The sequence below is a fragment of the Prorops nasuta genome, unplaced genomic scaffold (assembly GCF_024137725.1).
Source record: "Prorops nasuta isolate Cenicafe-Biocafe unplaced genomic scaffold, Cenicafe_Pnas_1.2 PNAS00006, whole genome shotgun sequence".
Taxonomy (NCBI): Eukaryota; Metazoa; Arthropoda; class Insecta; order Hymenoptera; family Bethylidae; genus Prorops; species Prorops nasuta.
The window spans coordinates 4536403-4557913 of record NW_027116803.1 but is presented as its reverse complement, the minus strand read 5'-3'; the positions used below and the strand labels follow the sequence as shown (position 1 = coordinate 4557913).

The window sequence follows — 21511 nt, the reverse complement described above, 5'->3', positions numbered from 1 at the left end:
AACTATCATTCAGGTAATAAACCAAAGTTTTCATTACACTATGAAAGCAGGCTGAAAGCTTGATACATAAAAGTATATCATTTATTTATTTTCATAGAACGAGATTTTTACTCTCAAAAATCACTAACAATACTTATAAAAATATCCCAATGATACTGTAATCAAGCAGTCCAGGTCTTAGGCTTTGTTGCCCTCTAATAAGATGAAGATGTTGTGTGCAAAAGTATATTTACACTTACAAACTATAAAAATACTTTTAGTGAGTATTATTGAAATATTATATAAAAGTCTGATGCGTTTTATTTACCTACCACATTTCCTTGTTTTATATGAAAAATCTAGTAGTTTAATTTCAGTGAATGGATTTAACTTCTGTGACTAACGATATATTCAAATTATTAGTTGATAGTTATTAAAAATATTTAGTACACTGAATTTTTCCTTTGTTGTTATGTGTTGTATAATCATCTATGCAAAGGTTTCAATGCAATTCTAATCAGTTCCGACAAATAAAAAGTTAAAACAACAATATTCCATTTTAATGCGCATAAATTTATTAAATTGAGGCGAATGTTTTAAAACGAATTTTAAAGACTGGAAGACCGAAAGGGGAGCGAAGCGATAAATCTTTTTCCAATACAAAATCTAAGCATCTATAAAATTTCATGAGGTTTAATAAGCTTGATATGTTAATAAACAGGACAGAACACATCCAGTGCATGCTAATTTAAAGAGATAGGTAGTAGATGCTTATTTGAAATTCACATGAATATACAAATATAAGCATAATCGTAGATATGTTTGTAAATGCGGCGAATCGAATAAGGGAAGCGAAGCGAATAGAGGAAGAGAAGAAAAGACGCTACCGTAACAGCTTGCCTAAATTCCATCTAAATTCAAAGCAGGGGTGAAATTGGTATCAACAGGTGCACCAACGTGTGCCGCACCTACGACAGCAGCTGTCTAATATTTGTTCAAGTATATACGCTTTCATATAAGCTTACAGGATACACCTTTTCGCCTTAAAATTTAAACATTTCCCCGTAAAAATAAATATTTAACAAAGCTTGCTTCGGCTAGCATGATTAATAGCGTGTATGAAAATAACATAGATTCACCAGTTTACTTTCGTCAATTGGAAATTTATTTTTCTATTTATAAGTTATACGTATCGGTTACATTAAAGATCATACAGAAAAAGTGCAAATTAATTCCGGTTTTAAACTTTAACAATAATCTGAATAACTTTCAGACCTTTATTAAGCGATGTAAAAAGGTTTTCCTATGAATAGTATTGTCTATCTATACATAAAAACCACAATTGAAAATATCAATACAATGTAACGTACGTTGTGATCACAATGAAATATAATTTGAGATAAGTTTATAATCTGTACGCAGGCGCTTAGAGAACTTTATAATTTGCTGACCAACGTGATCTTTTTTACCAATTTGCGATTGATTTCTGCCATTATTATACAATAATATAAGAATCAGATAAGACTAATAAGCGTTATATATATAAAAAAAAACTAGTTCATCTTCAAAAATAAAATAAAATATGTTTTGTAAAGAAATACTGTTTTTGAATTTATAGCATAATCTATGAAAATATTTTGACTTTATTTTAAATTCCTGTTATCATATTCGTATTAAATAATTCAAAAAATCTTAAACTAACACTATTTACGCTTTACTACGCTTTACACACGAATTACAATAATTAGTTCGTGGATTTATAGTAAATCATGTAGGTGAAAGATCAGCATGATCTGTATTTAATGTACAATTAGATTTGACTTCTTATTCTCAGGTTTCAGAAAAGAATCAGTTACCTAACAAACCTTAATACCTCATGTAGCTATACACAGTGTAATCATTGTGTAACGATTACAAATAAATTTATCTCAAATAGAAAAAAACCTTTATGAGATAAAAAAGGTTGTTGCTAATAAAAGCTGACCAGCCTTTATAATTCTCTGTATTTTAAATTAGCATTCTAATGCTGTAAGTCAACTGTCAAAACCAGTTAGGTTTCAATAAATCCATAAAATGCTTAATTTTTATCGCTTGAACTCATTTGATTAATAAAATTAAATTTGCAGATGACCGAAGACTGACAATTAAATCTTTATATTGGCTTAATTCTACATTCAAAAAAATCTACGTAAATTCTTTAATTATCATCTACATCATCATCATCGTCAGATATATATTTCTTTGTGACCCTTTTTCTACGACCTCCTCTTCCTTCACCCTTTTTTCCTTTTAACTTAATTTTCATCCTTACACTAGAGTCGGCATCAGATCCATCATCTGCATCGTCTGAAAAGTTAAATAGTGCCATTAGAATTAGTCGTATTATGTTTAATGTAATATGTTCATTTAAAAACAAACAATAACCCCTGTCTTCTGTATCCGAATTGTTTCCTTCTTCTTCTATTCGTTGACGTGCATTTGTGAAAACTGATTGTAAAACGATTGAGTCTTCGTGAATAAGCGAGGCTTCTTCATTATAAATTTGGGCGTTTTTACAAAGCTGCATAAAGTCTTTCTCCAGCTCGTCAAAATCATAATACTAACAAAAAGTGTAATAGTTAATTATATTGATAATTATAAAATTAATCTTTATACAAAAAAGTTAATCTATGTATAGATATACTATAAACACACTTACTTTTCCTTCGTCAATCTTTTGTAGCAGTTTATTAATAGTTAAAGGTTTCTTAATTATTTCATAGTAATCAGGCAGCTCTCTCCTTGAAGGTAATTTCATAAAAGGTTCACTGAGAAGCCTTCCATCGGTACTATCCGTGTAATTAACAACTACCATCAGTAATTTCTTCATGGCTCGTTTTAATTTAGGATCAATTGTAGGTCCTGAATCTTCATCCCTTCTTTTTGCATTTGGCCCTCTTCGCTTCTTTAGTATTGGCTCGTCATCCTCTTCACCCTTTTTTCTTCGCTTTCGTGTTTTTTTCTTCTTTTTATCATCTTCTTCCTCCTCTTCATACTCTGCTCCATCATCATCAATAGCTTTCAACCATTCTTTCTCCGTGAGGCTGTCAGAATAATCAATTTCTTTACGCTGCCTTGAACCTCTTCCTAAATACCGATCTTCATCTTCTTCATACGTCCACCTTTCTACTTCGTCATCATCTTTTACCAACCAATCCGGCAATTCAGCCTCTTCTAATAAACGAGACTTTCGATTAGGTCCTAACTTTGCCTCTTCTCTCCTTCGTTCTAGATCTAACTTCTGGAATTTTTCAAATTCTCCTTCAGTCCTAGCAATCATTTGATTAACAGTTTCATCATCCGGTACTTCATTTTCTTCCTCATCCTCTGCATCATCTTGATGTAAAATGCTTTGTAAAAATTGCTGGCGCTCCGATCCCGTCGATTTTTGGTCAAACATTCCAGCTTGAATAACTTTTTCATCCATATTCAACTTATACCTAGCAGCAGCCAAAATTCTTTCTTCAACTGAGTTAACAGTCATTAATCGAAGTACTCGTACTTCATTCTTTTGCCCAATTCTATGCGCTCTGTCTTGTGCTTGCAAATCCTACCGTCATCACGTAAACCACATATTAAAATAAATTATATATTTAAACTTAATATTAAATTTTCTGAAATGATTAATTTATTATTACATACCTGGTGAGGATTCCAATCTGAGTCAAATATAATTACTGTATCAGCAGCCTGCAAATTCAATCCAAGACCACCAGCACGGGTTGAGAGTAAGAATAAGAAATATTCTGATCCAGGATCATTGAATTTTTTTAACAAATCCCCTCGGTCCTCCGCTTTTGTGGTACCATCAAGACGCAAATACATAAAACCTCTCCAACTTAGATAATCTTCCATAATAGTCATTAATTGAGTCATTTGACAAAACAGCAATACTCTATGATTAGTTGCCTTCAATTTTGGTAAAATACGGTCTAAGAGTTCAAACTTGCCAGATGCACGATATAAATCAGGACTACACAGAAATTCCATCCATTAATAATTTATACGTAATACAAGCTATATTTTATTAAATCCCAAAATAAACTACATACCCAGTGATTACTCCAGAGCCTTGCGTTCCTACGTGTTCACAGTATTTTTCTTCAATGGCTTGGAACATAAAGGGATGATTACACAATTTCCTTAGTTGCACTATAGTGTTCATCAAAGCCTTAGCACCACCCTTGCCTTGTTTACCCTTTTCAGATCCATCAGTTAATAAAACACCTTTACTCTGCATATGTCTGAAAAATACATTGTTTTACAAATATTTTGGTGACCCTTTATTAAAAACATAGATAATAAATGAAGGCTTACTTGTATAGAACTTTCTGTAATCCAGACATATCGCATTTAATAATATACTCGACTTTGTCTGGTAGTTGCGATTCGACCTCTTTTTTCAAACGCCTCAAAAGGAAAGGACGTAGTACCTTATGAAGACGTCGAATAATTAAAATAGTTTCTTCTTCATTTAATTCGACCTGTAGATTATAAATTTCATTGTTATAACCAACATATAAATGAATTTATATGTAACGGACTTTTCAGATTAACATTTACCTTTTCACCAGTTGTAGCAAATGGAGCGTTAAACCATTGCTCAAATGTACTGCAGGATTTAAAGATAGAAGGAAGTAAGAAGTTCAAGAGCGCCCACAATTCTGGCAATTTGTTTTGCAACGGTGTACCCGTTAATAAAAGTCTATGAGGTGCTAAGTAATGTGTATTTAGCACTTGAGTTAATTTACAGTGGTGGTTTTTCATTCTATGACCTTCATCAATTATCATATACTTCCACTGCAACTTAGCCAATACACCTTTATCTTTAATAACATATTCATATGTTGTAAGCAAAACATTAAATTTAGTTGCCCTCATTTGTGATTGAATGGCTCTTCTGCCAACTGGAGAGCCCTTATAAGATACCACTACTACACTAGGAGCCCATTTCTCAAATTCCAAAACCCAATTCGAGAGCGTGCTAAAATTAGGTTAATATGTTTTAATCATTTTTTGCGATGCAAACAATAAAGTCTTAATAAATAATTAGTAAAAAAAAACAAACATACGATAGTGGAACAATAATGAGGAATGGTCCATTGACTTTCTTTTTCTCCATTAGATACGTAACGAGAGCTATGGTTTGAATTGTTTTACCAAGACCCATCTCATCAGCAAGAATACCATTCAAATTATTATTGAATAATGAAACCAACCACTCCAGACCCTATTAAATTATCATAAGAATTAATATTTTTACAATGAAACACGCAGGTCAACATAATATGTCAAATTGAATTATTTACTTTGATCTGATACTCCTTTAAGTTACCATTCACCATAATGGAAGCCTGTTCTGTCACTACTTCATGCACAGTATGTGCTATACTGTAATAAGTCTGTTCTTCTGTTTTATATTCATCGTCTTCTACTTTAGCCTTATGTATAGTTTTCTTAACCTTATCTTCTTCGGTGTCAGCTTTCTCTTTATCTAATATAAAATTACATTTACCCTTTTATTATATGATTAATGTTTGTTTAAGTCTAATGCTAGTTGACAACTTACGTTCATTTTTGTCTTCACTGTCTTCTTCGTCTTCTTCTTCATCTTCGTCACTTTCTGAATCGATTGGCTCCCAACCTGGATGGGTTTCAAGGAATGCCGATAGTTGGCTCATAAATGGCGCGTCATCTCCCGTTAATGTACGACCAGTAGATGTCTCAATTACCCCGACTCTAGTGTTATCATTAGTGTTGCCATCTTCTGCTCCCTCACCATCTTGCATTTTCTTCTTCTTCTATACAAATAACAATACTATAAGATACCTACACAAAATTAAATTTTTTAAATATATTTGTGTGTGCTGCATTTACCTTTTTACGTTTTTGTTCTTCAACCTGTTTTCGTTTTTGTTCTATCTTATGCTGTTTGACCATTTCGGTTAGATTACTTATATATTCATCGGTTTGTGATAGAAGGAAAGCCAACCGTTTATCTTTCTTTTGATCGATTAATTTTCGGTAACCTTCTTCGTCTTCAGCCATAAGACGTCGCATACGCTCTTTCTCAATACGTTCTTGTTCTTTCTTCTGTTCTCTTTCCGCATTTGCATGATAACTAAGAACTGCCTTGTTAAGTCGAGCCAATTTTGCTACATTGTTTCTATGATATTCTTTGAAATCCTTGCCATGTTGCAATACTGAACTAAGGAATTCCTAAAAATTTTGTAGAAACACAATACGTTAATAGAAGAATAAAATTCGGGATAGATATTTTAAACTTTTAATAATAACCTGATGTTTTTGTCGACGTTTTCGTTCTGCTTCTAATTTTTGTTGTTTTTCTAATTTTTCTGTAGCTCTGGCTTCCCGTAAACTTTGCCGTTTCGTTCGTTTGTAGGCCTTAACATTAACTGCAGTCTCTAATGTAGTATCTTTCCGAGTGCATGCGATAATCTAAGGTAAAAAATAACGAAATAAACCATGTTGAACTTACGAATTATTATCATAGTAAATGTTCATATTTATCAAATACCTCGGATCTTAATTGTCGTTGGAAATTTAATACTCTAAGCATACGTAACTCAATTTGAGCTTGTATACGAAGATCTTCTGGCATGTTAGTAGGCAGATTACTGAGCTGCTCCATACGAAGAGCTATTCTAGAAGCCACCCTAAAAAGTACATAACGTTTAAATAAATGTGCTGTATATTAAAAGAATATAACTGAGTGTACCTGTTTTCCCGTTCTTGTAGAATAAGCAATGGGTCTAAACCAGCTGGTTTGGATACACTCGTAACTCTATTGGTCTTGGCACCTTGTTGCTGTGGCTGTTGTTGTTGCGGCGTTTGACAGCCTGGTCTTGGAGCGCCTGGAGGACCTATTACATTTGGACCTGGTATTTGAGGTCCTGCATTAGCAACAGGAGCTTGAGACGGATCTATGGGACGTTGACCCATACCTGGGGGAGGAGCTCCACCTATTTACACCCGTTATAGGTCAGGATCCAACACAGGATCATTCTACTCTACTTTTGCTCAAAAAAATGACAATAATATAAAGTACTAACACTATGCTCTATCAGACATTAATTAAACTAAAAAATTAAAGTCTCTCTAAGGTAACACATACATCACAATACTTTGTCAAATAAAGGATGAATGGATTTAGGGTTTAAGGTCTCGTTTTTAAATATAGGGATAATAATAACTTAATAATAAATACTACAAAATAATAGAATATTGCATGAAAGGTAATACTAATTAAAGGATATCATTCCACATATAATACACTACAAAGATAGAGTAGTCACCTGAGGACAAATACTACCAAAATATATATTCTAACCTTACCTTGAACAGCGAGTGCTAATTGCTGTGATAAAGGTTGATTCCTCGCTAACAAGCGATAAGCCATTATTTGCACGCTATAAATCAAGAAACAAATACATAATACAATTTTTCTTTAAAAAATTCTTTTAAATACAATTTTAATAGAAATATTAACCCTATTATAGTATACTCCAAAATGTCATTACCGTAATTGTTGAAGTTGTTGTGAACTAAATGTTTGCTTTTCTCCCATTCCACTACCCTGACGAGCTCTTAAAGCAAGTAACTGAGAATACCGTGGATCTTCCTGCAAACCTTTTTCTTCCATAGAATCTATGGCTTTTTGAAGAGCATTTAAATTTTCTTGACCAGGGCCAGAAATGCCTGTAGGACCACCTGAAGGAATTTGTCCTGGTCCAGTTTGGCTCATCTGATTAACTGGTACTCCGGGACCCATTGGACCTTGACTTTGAGTATTAGAAGCTATCTGGCTGGTAGGAGCCTGACCAATTGGGCCATTAGGTCCCATTTGGCTACCGGGTCCTCCAGGCCCAACTTGATTCATAGGTCCAGTTGGACCTCCAGGTCCCATTTGATTATTTGGTCCGCCTGAAACCATTCCTCCAGGACCTCCCATTTGAACTGGCATCATTTGTCCTCCCGGCCCGATAGGACCTATTTGACCTGAAATATTAGAAAAATCTCATCATATACAAACTATTAAAACATTTAACATTTAAATTAAATTAATTCTTACCTCCAAGCCCACCAGGTCCCATCTGACTTCCAGGTCCACTGCCTGAAGACATTTGACCACCAGGACCACTACTAGGTTGCATCTGTCCTCCAGGCCCGCTACCCGGACCCATTGGTCCTCCTGGCCCTCCACCAGGTCCCATTTGCCCAGGTGGTGCACCGCTTGGTCCCATTTGTCCTCCCGGACCACTATTCGGGCCCATCGGTCCTGTTGGGCCAACCCCAGATCCCATATGTGCACCTGGACCACCCCCTTGACCCATCTGCCCAGCTCCTACATTTCCTGGACCCATCTGACCACTGGGAACCATTTGTCCCCCAGGCCCCATTGGTCCGCCTGGCCCAGGTCCAGGTCCCATCTGTCCACCTGGACCAGGCCCAGGTCCCATCTGCCCACCAGGACCAGGTCCAGGTCCCATCTGTCCACCAGGACCTCCCATTTGATTTCCAGTATTACCCCCTGGAACCATTTGTACACCAAGTCCATTTGGACTCATTTGTCCCTGTGGACCATTATGGCTCATTTGACTAACTGGAGGCATTTGCCCAGCTGGTCCCAACTGATTTGTAGGTCCGGTCATTCCTATTTGATTGTTCGGGCCGCCCATTTGAATTTGCCCAGGTCCACTTTGACCCATTTGCGAAGGTCCGTTATGCCCCAATGGTGATGGACCATTAGGTCCCATTTGTCCAGGTCCATTAGGGCCCATTTGTCCACCTGGACCCATTTGTCCTCCTGGACCCATTTGATTCGGTGCCATTGAACCAGGTCCTCCAGGTCCCATGGTATGTCCACTAGGTGGTCCTGAAGGCATTGGCCCTGGACCACCTGGTCCCATATGACCGGGTCCGCCAGTATTCATATGCCCCGGTCCCGGGGGACCAGAAGGATTCATGTGAGAATGTCCTGAAATTTGTGGACCTGATGCATTTACGTGACCAGGTCCAGGTGGGCCAGCAGTATTCATATGCCCATGTCCATGAGGCCCTGAAGCGTTCATGTGGCCTGGTCCTGGTGGTCCTCCGCTACCCATATGTCCACCTCCCGGTGGTCCTCCCATATGCCCAGGACCACCAGACATCATTTGCGAATTTGGTGGCCCTCCAGGTCCCATCTGAAGGCCTTGATTAGGACCTCCAGGACCCATTTGTACTTGCGTTTGTCCCATATGAGGTCCACCAGGCGGCCCCCCTCCTTGTCCCATATGTCCTGGACCCATTTGACCAGGACCTCCAGGTCCCATTGGTCCAGCTCCTCCAGACCCCATTGGTCCAGGCCCTCCAGGACCCATTTGTCCTGGGCCACCTTGAACCATGTGAGAACCTCCTGGTGGTCCGCCTGGACCCATTTGGCCAGGCATCATTGGGCCCCCAGGACCTTGGGGTCCTGGACCTCCGCCGCCTCCTTGACCCTATAACAAAAAAGAAATATTCGTTGATATATTTTGAATTGATTAAGCGATAATCTATTAATTGAGTTCGGTAGGTGAAGAAGATATTAAAAATTAATAAAATTACAATGAAAAAAAAATATTGTATTGGCCTAATCATTAATGTTTTCTAAATGACAAAACATCCGTTTGTTTCGCTTTTAGTACATATTTTTATATAAACTATCAAGTAATAAAACTAGTGCAAAATAAAAAAGTTATTAGATAAGAATAGATAATATCCTTTATTTGATGTTACCGCTATTAGGTAATCGGGAAATTTTTGATATTCATTGTTATCTAAGTTACGAAAAAACCAATAGGAGCTATTTAATGATATTCATGAACATTATACAAATGCGGTATCTGACACTTGTCTTATCGTATGCCACAATAACCGCGCATAAATTAAATCGAAAGGATACTTATTATGGCTTGAAATTAAAAATGCTATATGATGCATTATAAATCTATGTGAATAGTTTCGGAGAGAAAGGAATTTGTTTTATTATGTGCAGGTGTATCAGATTCACGTGATCATAGCATGAAACATTCATGGGTCATTTTATGACATTTGTACAATCTAGTCCTTTTGTCGTATGTCAGCAAACCATACATACCTTGTTCACGTCACGAACTAAGTAATTTCACGTTTTCCAAGCATGATCGAAGACTATACAAATTAACGAAGTTATAATTTCCTTCTTATATAGTTTAATTTTAAAAATTCAAACTATCTCTATTTTTAAGATTTTTATTGAAGCCTATTGTGCTAATTTCAATTCCCATTTAAATTTAAATTAAAAACATATTACTTCCATCCTTATTATATTTGAATGACTCTATATAACTATTTAGTTTATTATTAAGAATATTTTATCTAAACAGGAAGTGCCATCAAGGACCATTAAGAGTGAGCTCGTTCTTTTTTAACGAAAATTTGTATTATATAAAATATGATACTCTTGTATGTCAGTTGTCAGCCTAAATATACAATTGATTATAAAACTTTGTCATAACAAAGAAAGCTAGATTACTATGATATATTTAATTAGATATAATTCGTGATAACATAATGGAAAAGAACTCCATATATCCAATAAGCTGAGTGAGCAAAAATTTTCTAAGTGGGGATAGCTAGATTGCATAAAAGCAGAGCTTCGTCAAGAATCCATTTATTCCTAATGAATTAATTCATACAGTTACTCTTTTGACAAAAATAAATTAGAAAGTTTCAACATACGAGTGTTCTTAAAATTTAGCGAAATCATCATGGTTAGTCAACAGGAGTTAGATCACTACTACGAATTTGCTCTGAATCTTACTCTTGATTCAGGAAAGGTGATATTATACTCACATCAGTCTAATACTATGTTAATTCCATTTATACAGTTTCACACCATCTAAATTTCGTCATAAAAAATACAAAATTTATCTACATTTAATCGATGTTTATTAGTTATGTTAAATGTTTAATATATTTTACTTTTGAGTCTTATCGATTAGCATGAAATAGTTTGGTTTTTGTTAAAAATAAGTTTTCGAATATACTTATCACTCTCTCTCTCTCTCTCTCTCTCTCTCTCTCTCTCTAGCATAAGAACAATATTTTCAAACATAGTATGCTATCTCATGTACTTTCATACAAAGTGATTTTTAATTAAATTAAACCATAATTTCTACTATACAATCGCTTTTTTAATAAAAATTTTATATTAAATAAGTAATACAACAGACCAAATATTTCTTGTAAAAAATAGAAACGATTATTGTTTGTGAATTACTAAAAAATTTTACATTTTAGGTAATCAAGGAAGCAATACGAGGGTTAAAACAGATAGAAACGAAAGTAGGAGAGTGGGATATGGTGACACAATATGACAGAAAGATTGAAGAAATTTTGATAACGGGCTTAGCCAAAGAGTTTCCTTCACACAAGTAAATAATTTGCATTATAGTTATTCATGAAATTATTAAAACGAGTTTTGCAACATTTTTTTACAAATCATTATTTTTCAGATTTATTGGCGAAGAAACAGTTTCATCGAATAATTATTTACCTGAATTAACGGATTCACCTACTTGGATCATTGATCCTATTGATGGAACAACAAATTTTATACACTCATTTCCATTCACGTGCATTTCAATTGCACTAAGCGTAAACAAGAAGCTTGAAATTGGAATTGTCTACAATCCTATAATAGAGCAATTGTTTACCGCGAGAAAAGGGCAAGGAGCTTTTCTTAATGGAAAGCCCATTAAATGTTCTAATATTGATAGTAAGTAATCAATGATTAATTTGATTCATTACATTTCTTTTATTTCTCCCCTTAATTCCTCTGCCCATTAAGTGTAATTATATAATTTGTTAATTGTCAAAAAACAGAATATGCATCCGGTTTAAATAAATTTATTGTAGGTATAATGTCTTTAACGCGTGATTTGTAGAACCAGAAAATTCTCTACTGTGCCTGGAAGCATCGTATGCTGTAATAGAAGATATAAGGGACATTGTTCTTGGGAGATTAAAAGCTTTTGTGTCAGTTGCTCATGGAATAAGGACTATAGGTTCAGCGGCAATGACGCTTTGTTATATAGCAATGGGAGCTGCAGAAGGTTATCATACAGATAATTTATTGCCTTGGGATGTGGCAGCAGGTACTCTTATTATTCAAGAAGCTGGCGGAACTGTAATTAACACAAATGGTATTACATGCATTTTTAATCTCAATTTACATTACAATTTTACTAATTATATTTCCTTTTCGAAAGGTTCCGAGTTTAATTTTATGAAGCCTAGAGTTATAGCAGTTGGAAATCGTAAGTTGGGCCTTGAACTTTCAAAACTGATTCAACAAGCAGATTTTGAAACAATGCAGGCAAGAAAAATGAAGATTGATAAATCAAATATGACCTAAGAGATAAAAACAACTTGAGTCAATAGATCAGAAATATAAATGTCAATCTTGATCGACTTGGAAATATTCCGTATCTCTTATAAATTGTATACCTCGATACAGTATACTTTTATTTTCATAATATCTACACATACAGATACAAATGTGGAAATACATTACTTTCTGCAAATGATATCGTTTTCAGGGAATACACAGATTATGTTATTATAATTTTATTATCTTTAATAGACACTTTATTCTAGTCGATAATCGCCATAATATCTTTTAATCGAACAAAATGTTTAATTTTTATATTTTGTATTAATAATTTTAATTAAGCAATTAAATATATATATAATAAAATAATTTCAAGTGCAAAAAAGGTAAAAGTTGTTATTTTATACATGCATTAACTTATGAATATTTTACAAAATTGAAACATAATAGTTGAAGTATTTAATAATGAAACAAAAGAACTATGAAATGGAAACAGTCCTTTTTTCTCTCAAAAGCAGAAAGGTTTGACAAAGCCCATTGACATAGAAACAAAAGCAAGTCGTTATAAAAGAGAGATTAAATTGAACAATTGCAATGCTAAGATTAATTAATTTATTATATTCTTCATTCTTTAATCCTTATCTATACAACCACGTAACACTATTTAATAAGCTAGAAGCATTGCATTATCATCGCTTGAAAGATAAGCGTTCAGTCGCAGTAAAATTATTTTCTACGCTAGTTAACATGGATGAATTTCACACTACTGAACTATTTGAATTTGCTCGAACACAAATTTTGGAAGCAGGTAAAGTAAGTTAACATTATTGCTTTTATGTTAATTGAGAAGTTAGATATAAGTCATTAATAAAACATTAACGTTGTTTTCTTCCAAATTTCTCTTAGATACTAAGAGATGGTATGCATAGCAATAAAAATGTTGAAACCAAAGAGGGTCAGCATGATGTCGTTACATATTTTGATCGTAAAACCGAAGAAGCGTTGATTAATAGTTTGTCAGGAAAATTCCCAGATCACAAGTAATAAGAACATATAATCTCAACAAACAATGTAAAATAATAACTTTTAATCGAGTTTCAATCTCAATGATTCAGATTCATTGCTGAGGAATCTTCTTACAAAAAGAATGTAATGTTAACTGATTCTCCTACTTGGATAATTGATCCAATCGATGGAACAACTAACTTTGTACACGCATTTCCTTTTGCTTGCATTTCTGTAGCTTTGGCAATCCATAAGGAAGTAGTACTTGGTATTATTTATAATCCGTCAAACTTCGAGATGTACACAGCTGTGAAAGGAAAAGGCTCCTTCTTAAATGATGAACCCATTAATACATCCAAAATCACAGGTATGGAAATTACGAAAGAAAGCTTTAATAATTAAGAACTGACTAAAACCATTTTCCAGAATTGAACAAAGCATTGTTAGGGTGCGAGCCTGGTTTGATGCGAGATGGTATTAAAAATAGGGAATTCAAAGAAACACGAATAAAAGCTTTGATAAACGTAACACAAGGGTATGCATTGAGTTATTTAGAACAACATTGACTAAAGAAAAATCCAGATAAAAATTTCAATAGAATTAAAGAACGCGTACAAAATATTTAAAATAATAGGAGCAGAGCAATTGGATCGGCAGCTTTGACTATGGCATATATAGCTAGAGGAGTGATAGACTGCTTTCAAATGGATACATTACAGCCTTGGGACATTGCGGCAGGCATGTTAATTATTCGCGAAGCAGGTGGAGTTGTAGTCAATTCGAAAGGTAGACAAATCTAATTTATCGATAAGTCCGTAATTTTAATATAAGTAGGTATTCGCAACACGTTTTCTATTGCTTACATTGTAGGTGGTCAATTGGATTTTATGAAACCAGATCTTCTTGCAGCTGCTAATGAAACGCTTATGCATAAAGCCGTTTCTGTCTTAGAACAGACTGAAAAAAATAAATAGAATAGCGCGTAACTTTAACTGGTTAATTTGTGTCTAATTTTCATAGATTTATCATAAATAATAATTTCACTTTTTCAAGACAAATCTGAAAATTTGAGAAATATTTTCTAGATTTAAAAGGGCTGGGAAAATTAGCGAAGATACATGATAATTATAATATTATTTATTATGCAGAGTACCAATTTTTAAGCTGGAGAATAACATATTTATTTATAATTTATGTCTACCATTAATAACGTCATTATTTTTGGAGAAAGAATTAATAATATTCTATTCAACAACATAATTATTGTCAATTTTTTTTAAAGATCCAATGGAACAAGAAATAAAGTGTAATTATTATTGATACAGTAAAGAAGGATTAGGTAATTAAGATACGATACCCAGGACAAGATTCATGCGTGCAATAAATCTCTGAAAAGTATACACAATGAATTTACAATTACTGTGTCCTCGTCTTGGTACTACAATTTTTCCCGTTAACTGTCGCTCACTCGCATCAGTATTTTCAACTCGATAAGAGATGCAATAAGGTAAGAAGAAAAAATATTGTATTTCTATTCAATGATATCATAGACTTTGAAAATTGAAGGCTATTAAAAAATAAGTAGGTCGTAAAATAAATTTTCAACGAATAGTTTGAAGTAAAGTAATTAACAGCAAATAAAAATTGAAACTGTTATGTAAACTAAGCATTAAAATATTGTCATTATTATTGCACATTAAGACAACTAGCCATCTGTAAACGTAGAGCAAAAAAAATCCAATCGATCGATATGCAAAGATTATCTTGGTATAAATTAATGAGAAACCTTATAACGCAATGTGAAACGAAAATACAAACGAAGGCTACTTCTGAATCGTGTGAAATCGTATAATTGTGACTGCTCACTTGACGTTGAAAGATGAAAAAGCTATTAATGTTCGTTGAAAGCCATTAACATCGATTTTAACGATAGGAACGTAAATCTCTTATTGTTCAATCACATATTTTTTAGCGAAAAACTGAAGTGAGAAATTTTTTATGCTCAATTAGAGAGAAGCAGTTGCAGGAGGTATTTAACGCGAGCAATGTCACATGTGGCTTTGATATCGATAGCATCCCCCCTCTTGGCCTTATTAAAAGTCTCGACGTATTGTTCAAATTCACTTATTACAGCCCGGTCGAGTCTTGTCAGCATTAAATTCATGAATGAGAGCTAATTACGAGTGGAGAAATTGTTGTGAGAAAGAAAATTTGATGAAAGTGAAAATCTTATCTATTTCTATGACTACTCTAATCTCTTTAAACAGAAGCTCAGATTTGAGTATATTCAATGTAGTAGAGAAACCTAATTATGCTCATTATAAATTGATAAGCTACGTTGTTGGTATAAAAAACCCAATGAACGGAGAGCTGCGAGGCCTTCGACAAGTGTTAGGTGAACGAGCGAAAATCACGATCGTCACAGTGTCTGCCTGTTCGATCGTTTTACGTTGAATCGTTCTTGAAGAAAAGTACGAGTAAAAACAGGCTACACGCTTAGTAATCGTTCATTCTTTTACAAACCGAGACCTTCGCACCTTCCTTTACCGTGGATACCGAAGCATTAAGAAGAAGCTCGAGTAAGACAATAAATACTACGAGACTCGGTGGCTCCCAGCTATTTCCCAGCATTCCAAACGAAATGGCACGCTATGCAGAGGCCGCTTACTACGATTTTGCCTTAAAGCTCACCCAAGAAGCTGCTCAGGTAAGCCCAAGAGTAAATCAAAATCTAACCAATAAACAGCCAATTCAATCGTTCCTTTGATTCTCTGGCAAAATGAACCAATCGATAGATCCTATGATCGATAGTTAAGTAACGAACGCAATAGAACGAAGGATAAACATTCGATTCATAAAGATCCAGTGTTAAAATGTATGCTGTTTATATAATAACGAGAAGCCGTTTCACATTTTTACGACACTAATTTCAATACACTTTTTTAAGATTCTCAGAAACTCCATTACTGGACTGAAAGACGTGGATGAAAAACGTGGTAATTGGGACCTCGTCACGCAGTATGATCGGAAAATCGAGGATATAATTATCAGAAAACTCCGGCAAGAATACCCAAGCCACAAGTATGATTAGGCAGACTATAAATAGAATCTTTTTGTGGTTTTATTAGCTTTGAGTTGTAAGATAGGAATCTATATACTTTATAACGATCGATATTAATTGTTGTTTTAATCTCGATTTAGATTTATCGCTGAAGAGTCTAGTGGAAAAGAGCTACCGGAACTAACGGACGATCCTACATGGATCATAGATCCGATAGACGGTACTACAAACTTTGTACACGGATTTCCTCATACTTGCGTTGTGGTAGGTTTGGCAATACGTAAAGAAATGGTCATTGGCATTGTTTACAATCCAGTGCTCGAACAATTGTTTACCGCTAGAAAAGGCCGCGGGGCATTCTTGAACGGAAAGTCCATTCACGTATCGAATATTCAAGGTAACTGATACTGATCTTCCGTACATTCCATAAATAGTTCTTTATATGTATATATAGTGTGTATACTGTTAAGAGAGAAAAAGTATGCTTTTTCCTGGTAGATTTGTCAAAGGCGTTAGTCTGTATGGAAACTGGTTTCATGAGAATAGACTCCTTGAGAGAGTTGACCATCGAAAGAGTTCAGGCTGTTGTCGAACAAGTGCAAGGGTAAATAAAAAAAAGAAACGAAAATAAGACCAAATTCATGTTTTATTATTAAGTTGACGTTCGTTCAAAATAAAGGATTAGAACGCTCGGTGTAGCGGCACTCAGTCTGTGCTACGTAGCTTTAGGAATCGTAGAAGCTTATTACGTGGAAGGACCTGGTGTTTCTACATGGGATATAGCAGCTGCATCATTGATCATTTCAGAAGCTGGTGGAGTTGTTATCGATCGTGTTACAGGTAGTTCGATTATTATTGTTATATTTTTAAACAGCTTTAAATTTACATACCGGATTTATTGATTTTCAATCCTAGCTATATATGTATATACACATCTGTATTGACTTTAGTGTTTACTATCAATTCGTGGTAATCGACGACTCTTTATTTTAGGAAACCCCATCGATATTATGAAAGCGCGTGCGATTGCGGGATGTAACATGAAAATTGCTCAAGACATCTTTCAAATTATACGAAAAGCCGACGAAAGAGTACAGTTAAAAAAAAAACCAAATTGTCATTGATATTTCAGTGTAAAAAGTTGATTGTAAAATGTCAATAAAAGTCTTTTGGCACGAATGATTTTATTATATCTGTATCCTATGTTATAATTAAAAAATTCGTTTGTCGCAACGTCAATTAGGTGCATGGGCATCCAAAGGAAACTCTAACGTCATAGGAAAACCTCAAAATGCATGACTAAAAGGAACATACGCAGTGACGAATGCGGGAAAGATCTTTAACGATTGTAATCATTAATCTCTTACTTCTGAAATAGATACCTGGAATCGAGATAAAGATATTACGAAAATACTGTGCAACCAATCGGAAACCAGTTATAATCAGTGGCGTAATCGCGTTCGAAGCTGAGGAATTGAATATATTCGGCTGAGAAAAAGCGGGAGCGTTACATTTTATTCAAGTTCACGTGGCTACGCGAAGCACCTATAATACGGGTTATAAGAGTGTAGTTAAATAATATTTGGAAAAGTGACGATATAAAAGTTTGTTTTTTTATTATGTTAAGTGCATGTAATGCTGTTTAAAGTGATTACTCTGTGTTTGTAGTTCTCTCTCTTTTTCTCCTCTCACCTAACTCACAGTGTTTTAAGCTCTCCATTCCACTTGCAGTTCAATTGATCTATGAATTACTCTGTAACACTCCTGTCTCTCCAGGCATGCATATCAATTCAATTTTAGTACCTTACAAAACTACTACGTAGAAACATTTTAAACATACTCTGTCAGACTTTGGCTTATGCCCATCATATAAAACAATGGAATCATACAACATTGACGAATACTTTGATTTTGTGAAAGAGCTGATTATGAATGCTGGAATGGTATGTATTCTACAAATTATATTTTATACTCCAGAAAAACAATTAATTTTCTTCAAATCATACATATACATTTAATTGTAATTATACTCTGAGAAAAAACCTTGAAATCAACTAAATATTTCTTTATTCTGACTAAACAAATATTTAGAGAATTAAACAAAAAATTTGTTTCAGACAGAATAAAGAAATATTGAATTAATTTTAAGAAATATTTTTTCTCAGTGTACTATGATTTAACTTGTTTTTCTATTTGCTTTTAGGTAATAAAAGATGGTATTAACAAAGAAAAAATTATTGATTGTAAAGGTATTGACTGGGACCTAGTTACTGATTATGATCATAAAGTAGAAGATGCTATAATAAAAAATTTATCTCAAAAATATCCTTCACATAAGTAAGCTTCTTTTAATAATTTAATCTAATAATGCACAAAACATTAATCATTAAAACTGACTAATTTTTTAGATTTATTGGGGAAGAAGCAGCAGCAAAAGCTGGTGTAATGCCAATTCTAACAGATGATCCAACATGGATTATTGATCCTATTGATGGCACAACCAATTTTGTACACCGCTTTCCTCATACATGTATTTCAGTAGCACTATTAATTAGAAAGAAAATTGAAATTGGTATTGTATATAATCCAATAATAAACCAATTCTTTTCTGCCAAAAAAGGCTTTGGAGCATTTCTTAATGGAAAATTAATAAAAACATCAACTGTTGAAGGTGAGAAATTAACTGAATAATACAGTTAACTATTTATGCCATCTAACTTAAGTTCTTAAAAGAAATATGGTAAAATTATTAATGAAATTTAGTTTTCTGTTAGTATCATAATTAATATAAAATTAATTGAATTTTTTTTTTAGATTTATCACAAGCTTTAGTTGCAATGGAACCATGGATAGCAAAAGACAAAGAATATTTATGTAGCATATACAGCAGAATGCACGCCATAATTCAAAACACTCATGGGTTTGTAAAATTTTCATGTTATAAATATTTATATATAAATGATTAATCAATCATTCTATAACTTTTCTTGCAATAGTGTAAGAACATTAGGAACAGCAGCCCTCTCTTTATGCTATGTGGCAATGGGAGCTGTAGAAGCATATCACGTTGAAAGCATAGATTCATGGGATGTGGCAGCAGGGACACTAATTATTGAAGAAGCAGGAGGAATTGTAATTGACACAAATGGTATGTATATACAGGTCCTCCACTTTAAACCCTCCATAGCATAGATGCAAGAAGTGCATCTTCCTTTAATAATAAGGAATATTAAATATTTGCATACAACTTTTTCAAAACCTCTTACTATTTGCATTCATAGAAGTCTTATACAACATTTGGATATTTTTAATAATTACGAAGATAAATATAAGTGTTTTAAAATGTTCCACAAGTGGCTTATGTTACATAAGTAAATGTATATATAACTTAATAATTAATTATACAGGAGGCTCTTTGGATATAATGGAACCTCGGGTCATTGCAGCTTGTAATAACCAAATAGGAGAGAAAATAGTTAAGTTATTTCAAAATATTGATTCATCACAATTTAGTAAAAGCATAATAAAAGTTACGAGTTAAACATTCTTTAAAATATGTTTATATGCTCACTGTAATCAAATAAAAACAATGAACTATGCTTCAATCTTTTATCAATGTTCCTATCACAGAATAAAAATTGAATACTTTTGCTAAACTTATAATTTGAATAAAAACAGTTAATCCTATGCACTTAAAGCTAAATAAGAGTAGTAATTATATTAAGTAAAAGTAAATAAGAATATGTAAAATATATACATACTTGAGAAACCATATTAGGTGGAATTTGTTGAGGATGTGGTGAAAAATTCTGTTGTGGTGGTTGTTGCTGGGGAGGCTGGGACATTGATGGTCCACTAGGAGGCATTGGTGGCCCAGTTGAATAATTTTGTGTTGGGCTGTGAGGGTGATGCTGGGGCGGGCCCATTGGACTTCCTTGTGGGTTGGATGGAGATGGAGCTTGCTGAGGTGGACCCATTGGGCTTGGGGCTTGTGGAGGTGGCATGGGTGATGATTGAGGCGAAGGACTCGCCATATTGTTATGCTCAGGCTCCAGTTTATTTAAAATAAACTGCCTAAAATTATAAGGTTAAGTAATTAGTAATTCAATACAACAAGAAAATTTGAATCACACTTATAAATATACAAGTTTTAATTAAAAATTACAATTAACAAACTAAATCCTCTGAATATATGATTTACACACTATTGAGAATAAAGATTTGGTCACATAAAAGAAAATGTTAATAAGTAATTAAAAACCTTTTTCTTAACAAGCTAATTAATACAAGAAGAATAACATATGTTTGAACTTAATATTAGAAATTTCTTGATAGAGTTTACTAAAATATATATTGTTAATAACTACCATAACGAATATCGACACCTATTTCCCGTTTTAATCCAAATATATCAATAAAAGGTGAAGTAGTTAAGCAACGTCTACAACGCTAGAGAAGAGTGTAATTGTACATTTAGTTATAGGTTATACACACCGTAATAATACTTTTCTCAATATTCAATATTTAGATGACAGATTCCTGATACAGCCATAAAACCAGATCTCATTCGTATATAAAAGAAATTATATCATAATCAACCGACAAACCCTGAAAAACACACGCTACCGGCCATTTTCCTTAACAGCTACCATAGCTTCTACTCACCATTGAAAAATATGGCCGCCAATTCAAAGTGTTCATATGTATGTATATAATATTTCTTTACAAAAATAATGTAAACAGTCTCTTTTACATTTAGAACATTGATCATTAAGGAAATTGTTTATACTCTGAAAAAATCTGTTAATCAATATACAATATTCTCTTCTAATTGCAAATGCTGCAAATCTGAGAGGACCGCATTCCATATTCCATACATGTATCTTAATAGTAAAATTTCTTAAGAATACAGATATGTTTATTAACTCTTAGTATATTTATTTAATATAATTTACTTTTACTGTTAATTAAAAAATATAATATTCTTATAGTCTATTTCTAATCTAGAG

At 33.6% G+C, this 21511-nt stretch overlaps 4 protein-coding genes across 5 annotated transcripts; 3 read left to right on the top strand and 1 right to left on the bottom strand.

Moving 5' to 3' along the window:
• Nucleotides 1–1121: 1121 nt before the first annotated feature.
• LOC136774548 (ATP-dependent helicase brm-like) lies at nt 1122–21139 on the bottom strand. Its single transcript, XM_066728924.1, has 19 exons — nt 20997–21139; nt 20264–20576; nt 8111–9521; nt 7560–8037; nt 7375–7448; nt 6758–7001; nt 6557–6695; nt 6316–6477; nt 5896–6237; nt 5588–5819; nt 5328–5512; nt 5091–5248; nt 4582–5002; nt 4336–4502; nt 4071–4262; nt 3661–3991; nt 2678–3568; nt 2404–2578; nt 1122–2325 (listed from the first exon to the last, which is right to left on the bottom strand). Exons 2-19 carry the CDS (start codon nt 20534–20536, stop codon nt 2177–2179), a joined length of 6024 nt encoding a protein of 2007 aa, XP_066585021.1. The 5' UTR covers nt 20537–20576; nt 20997–21139; the 3' UTR covers nt 1122–2176.
• LOC136774552 (inositol monophosphatase 1-like) lies at nt 10729–12789 on the top strand. Its single transcript, XM_066728930.1, has 5 exons — nt 10729–10880; nt 11344–11477; nt 11559–11821; nt 11991–12248; nt 12315–12789. The coding sequence occupies exons 1-5, from the start codon at nt 10812–10814 to the stop codon at nt 12458–12460; spliced, it is 870 nt and encodes a 289-aa protein (XP_066585027.1). The 5' UTR covers nt 10729–10811; the 3' UTR covers nt 12461–12789.
• LOC136774551 (uncharacterized) lies at nt 13016–14810 on the top strand. 2 transcript variants are annotated; one of them, XM_066728928.1, is made up of 6 exons: nt 13016–13249; nt 13343–13476; nt 13552–13808; nt 13868–13976; nt 14076–14227; nt 14312–14810. In XM_066728928.1, the coding sequence occupies exons 1-6, from the start codon at nt 13031–13033 to the stop codon at nt 14413–14415; spliced, it is 975 nt and encodes a 324-aa protein (XP_066585025.1). In that variant the 5' UTR covers nt 13016–13030; the 3' UTR covers nt 14416–14810. The 2 variants fall into 2 exon arrangements, with proteins under 2 accessions (XP_066585025.1, XP_066585026.1); XM_066728929.1 differs by having other exon boundaries at nt 13156–13244.
• On the top strand, nt 15704–20082 carry LOC136774435 (uncharacterized). Its single transcript, XM_066728739.1, has 12 exons — nt 15704–16148; nt 16389–16522; nt 16643–16899; nt 17001–17106; nt 17182–17342; nt 17496–17618; nt 18351–18445; nt 18706–18839; nt 18911–19173; nt 19317–19422; nt 19499–19650; nt 19910–20082. The coding sequence occupies exons 1-12, from the start codon at nt 16083–16085 to the stop codon at nt 20041–20043; spliced, it is 1731 nt and encodes a 576-aa protein (XP_066584836.1). The 5' UTR covers nt 15704–16082; the 3' UTR covers nt 20044–20082.
• Nucleotides 21140–21511: the final 372 nt, after the last annotated feature.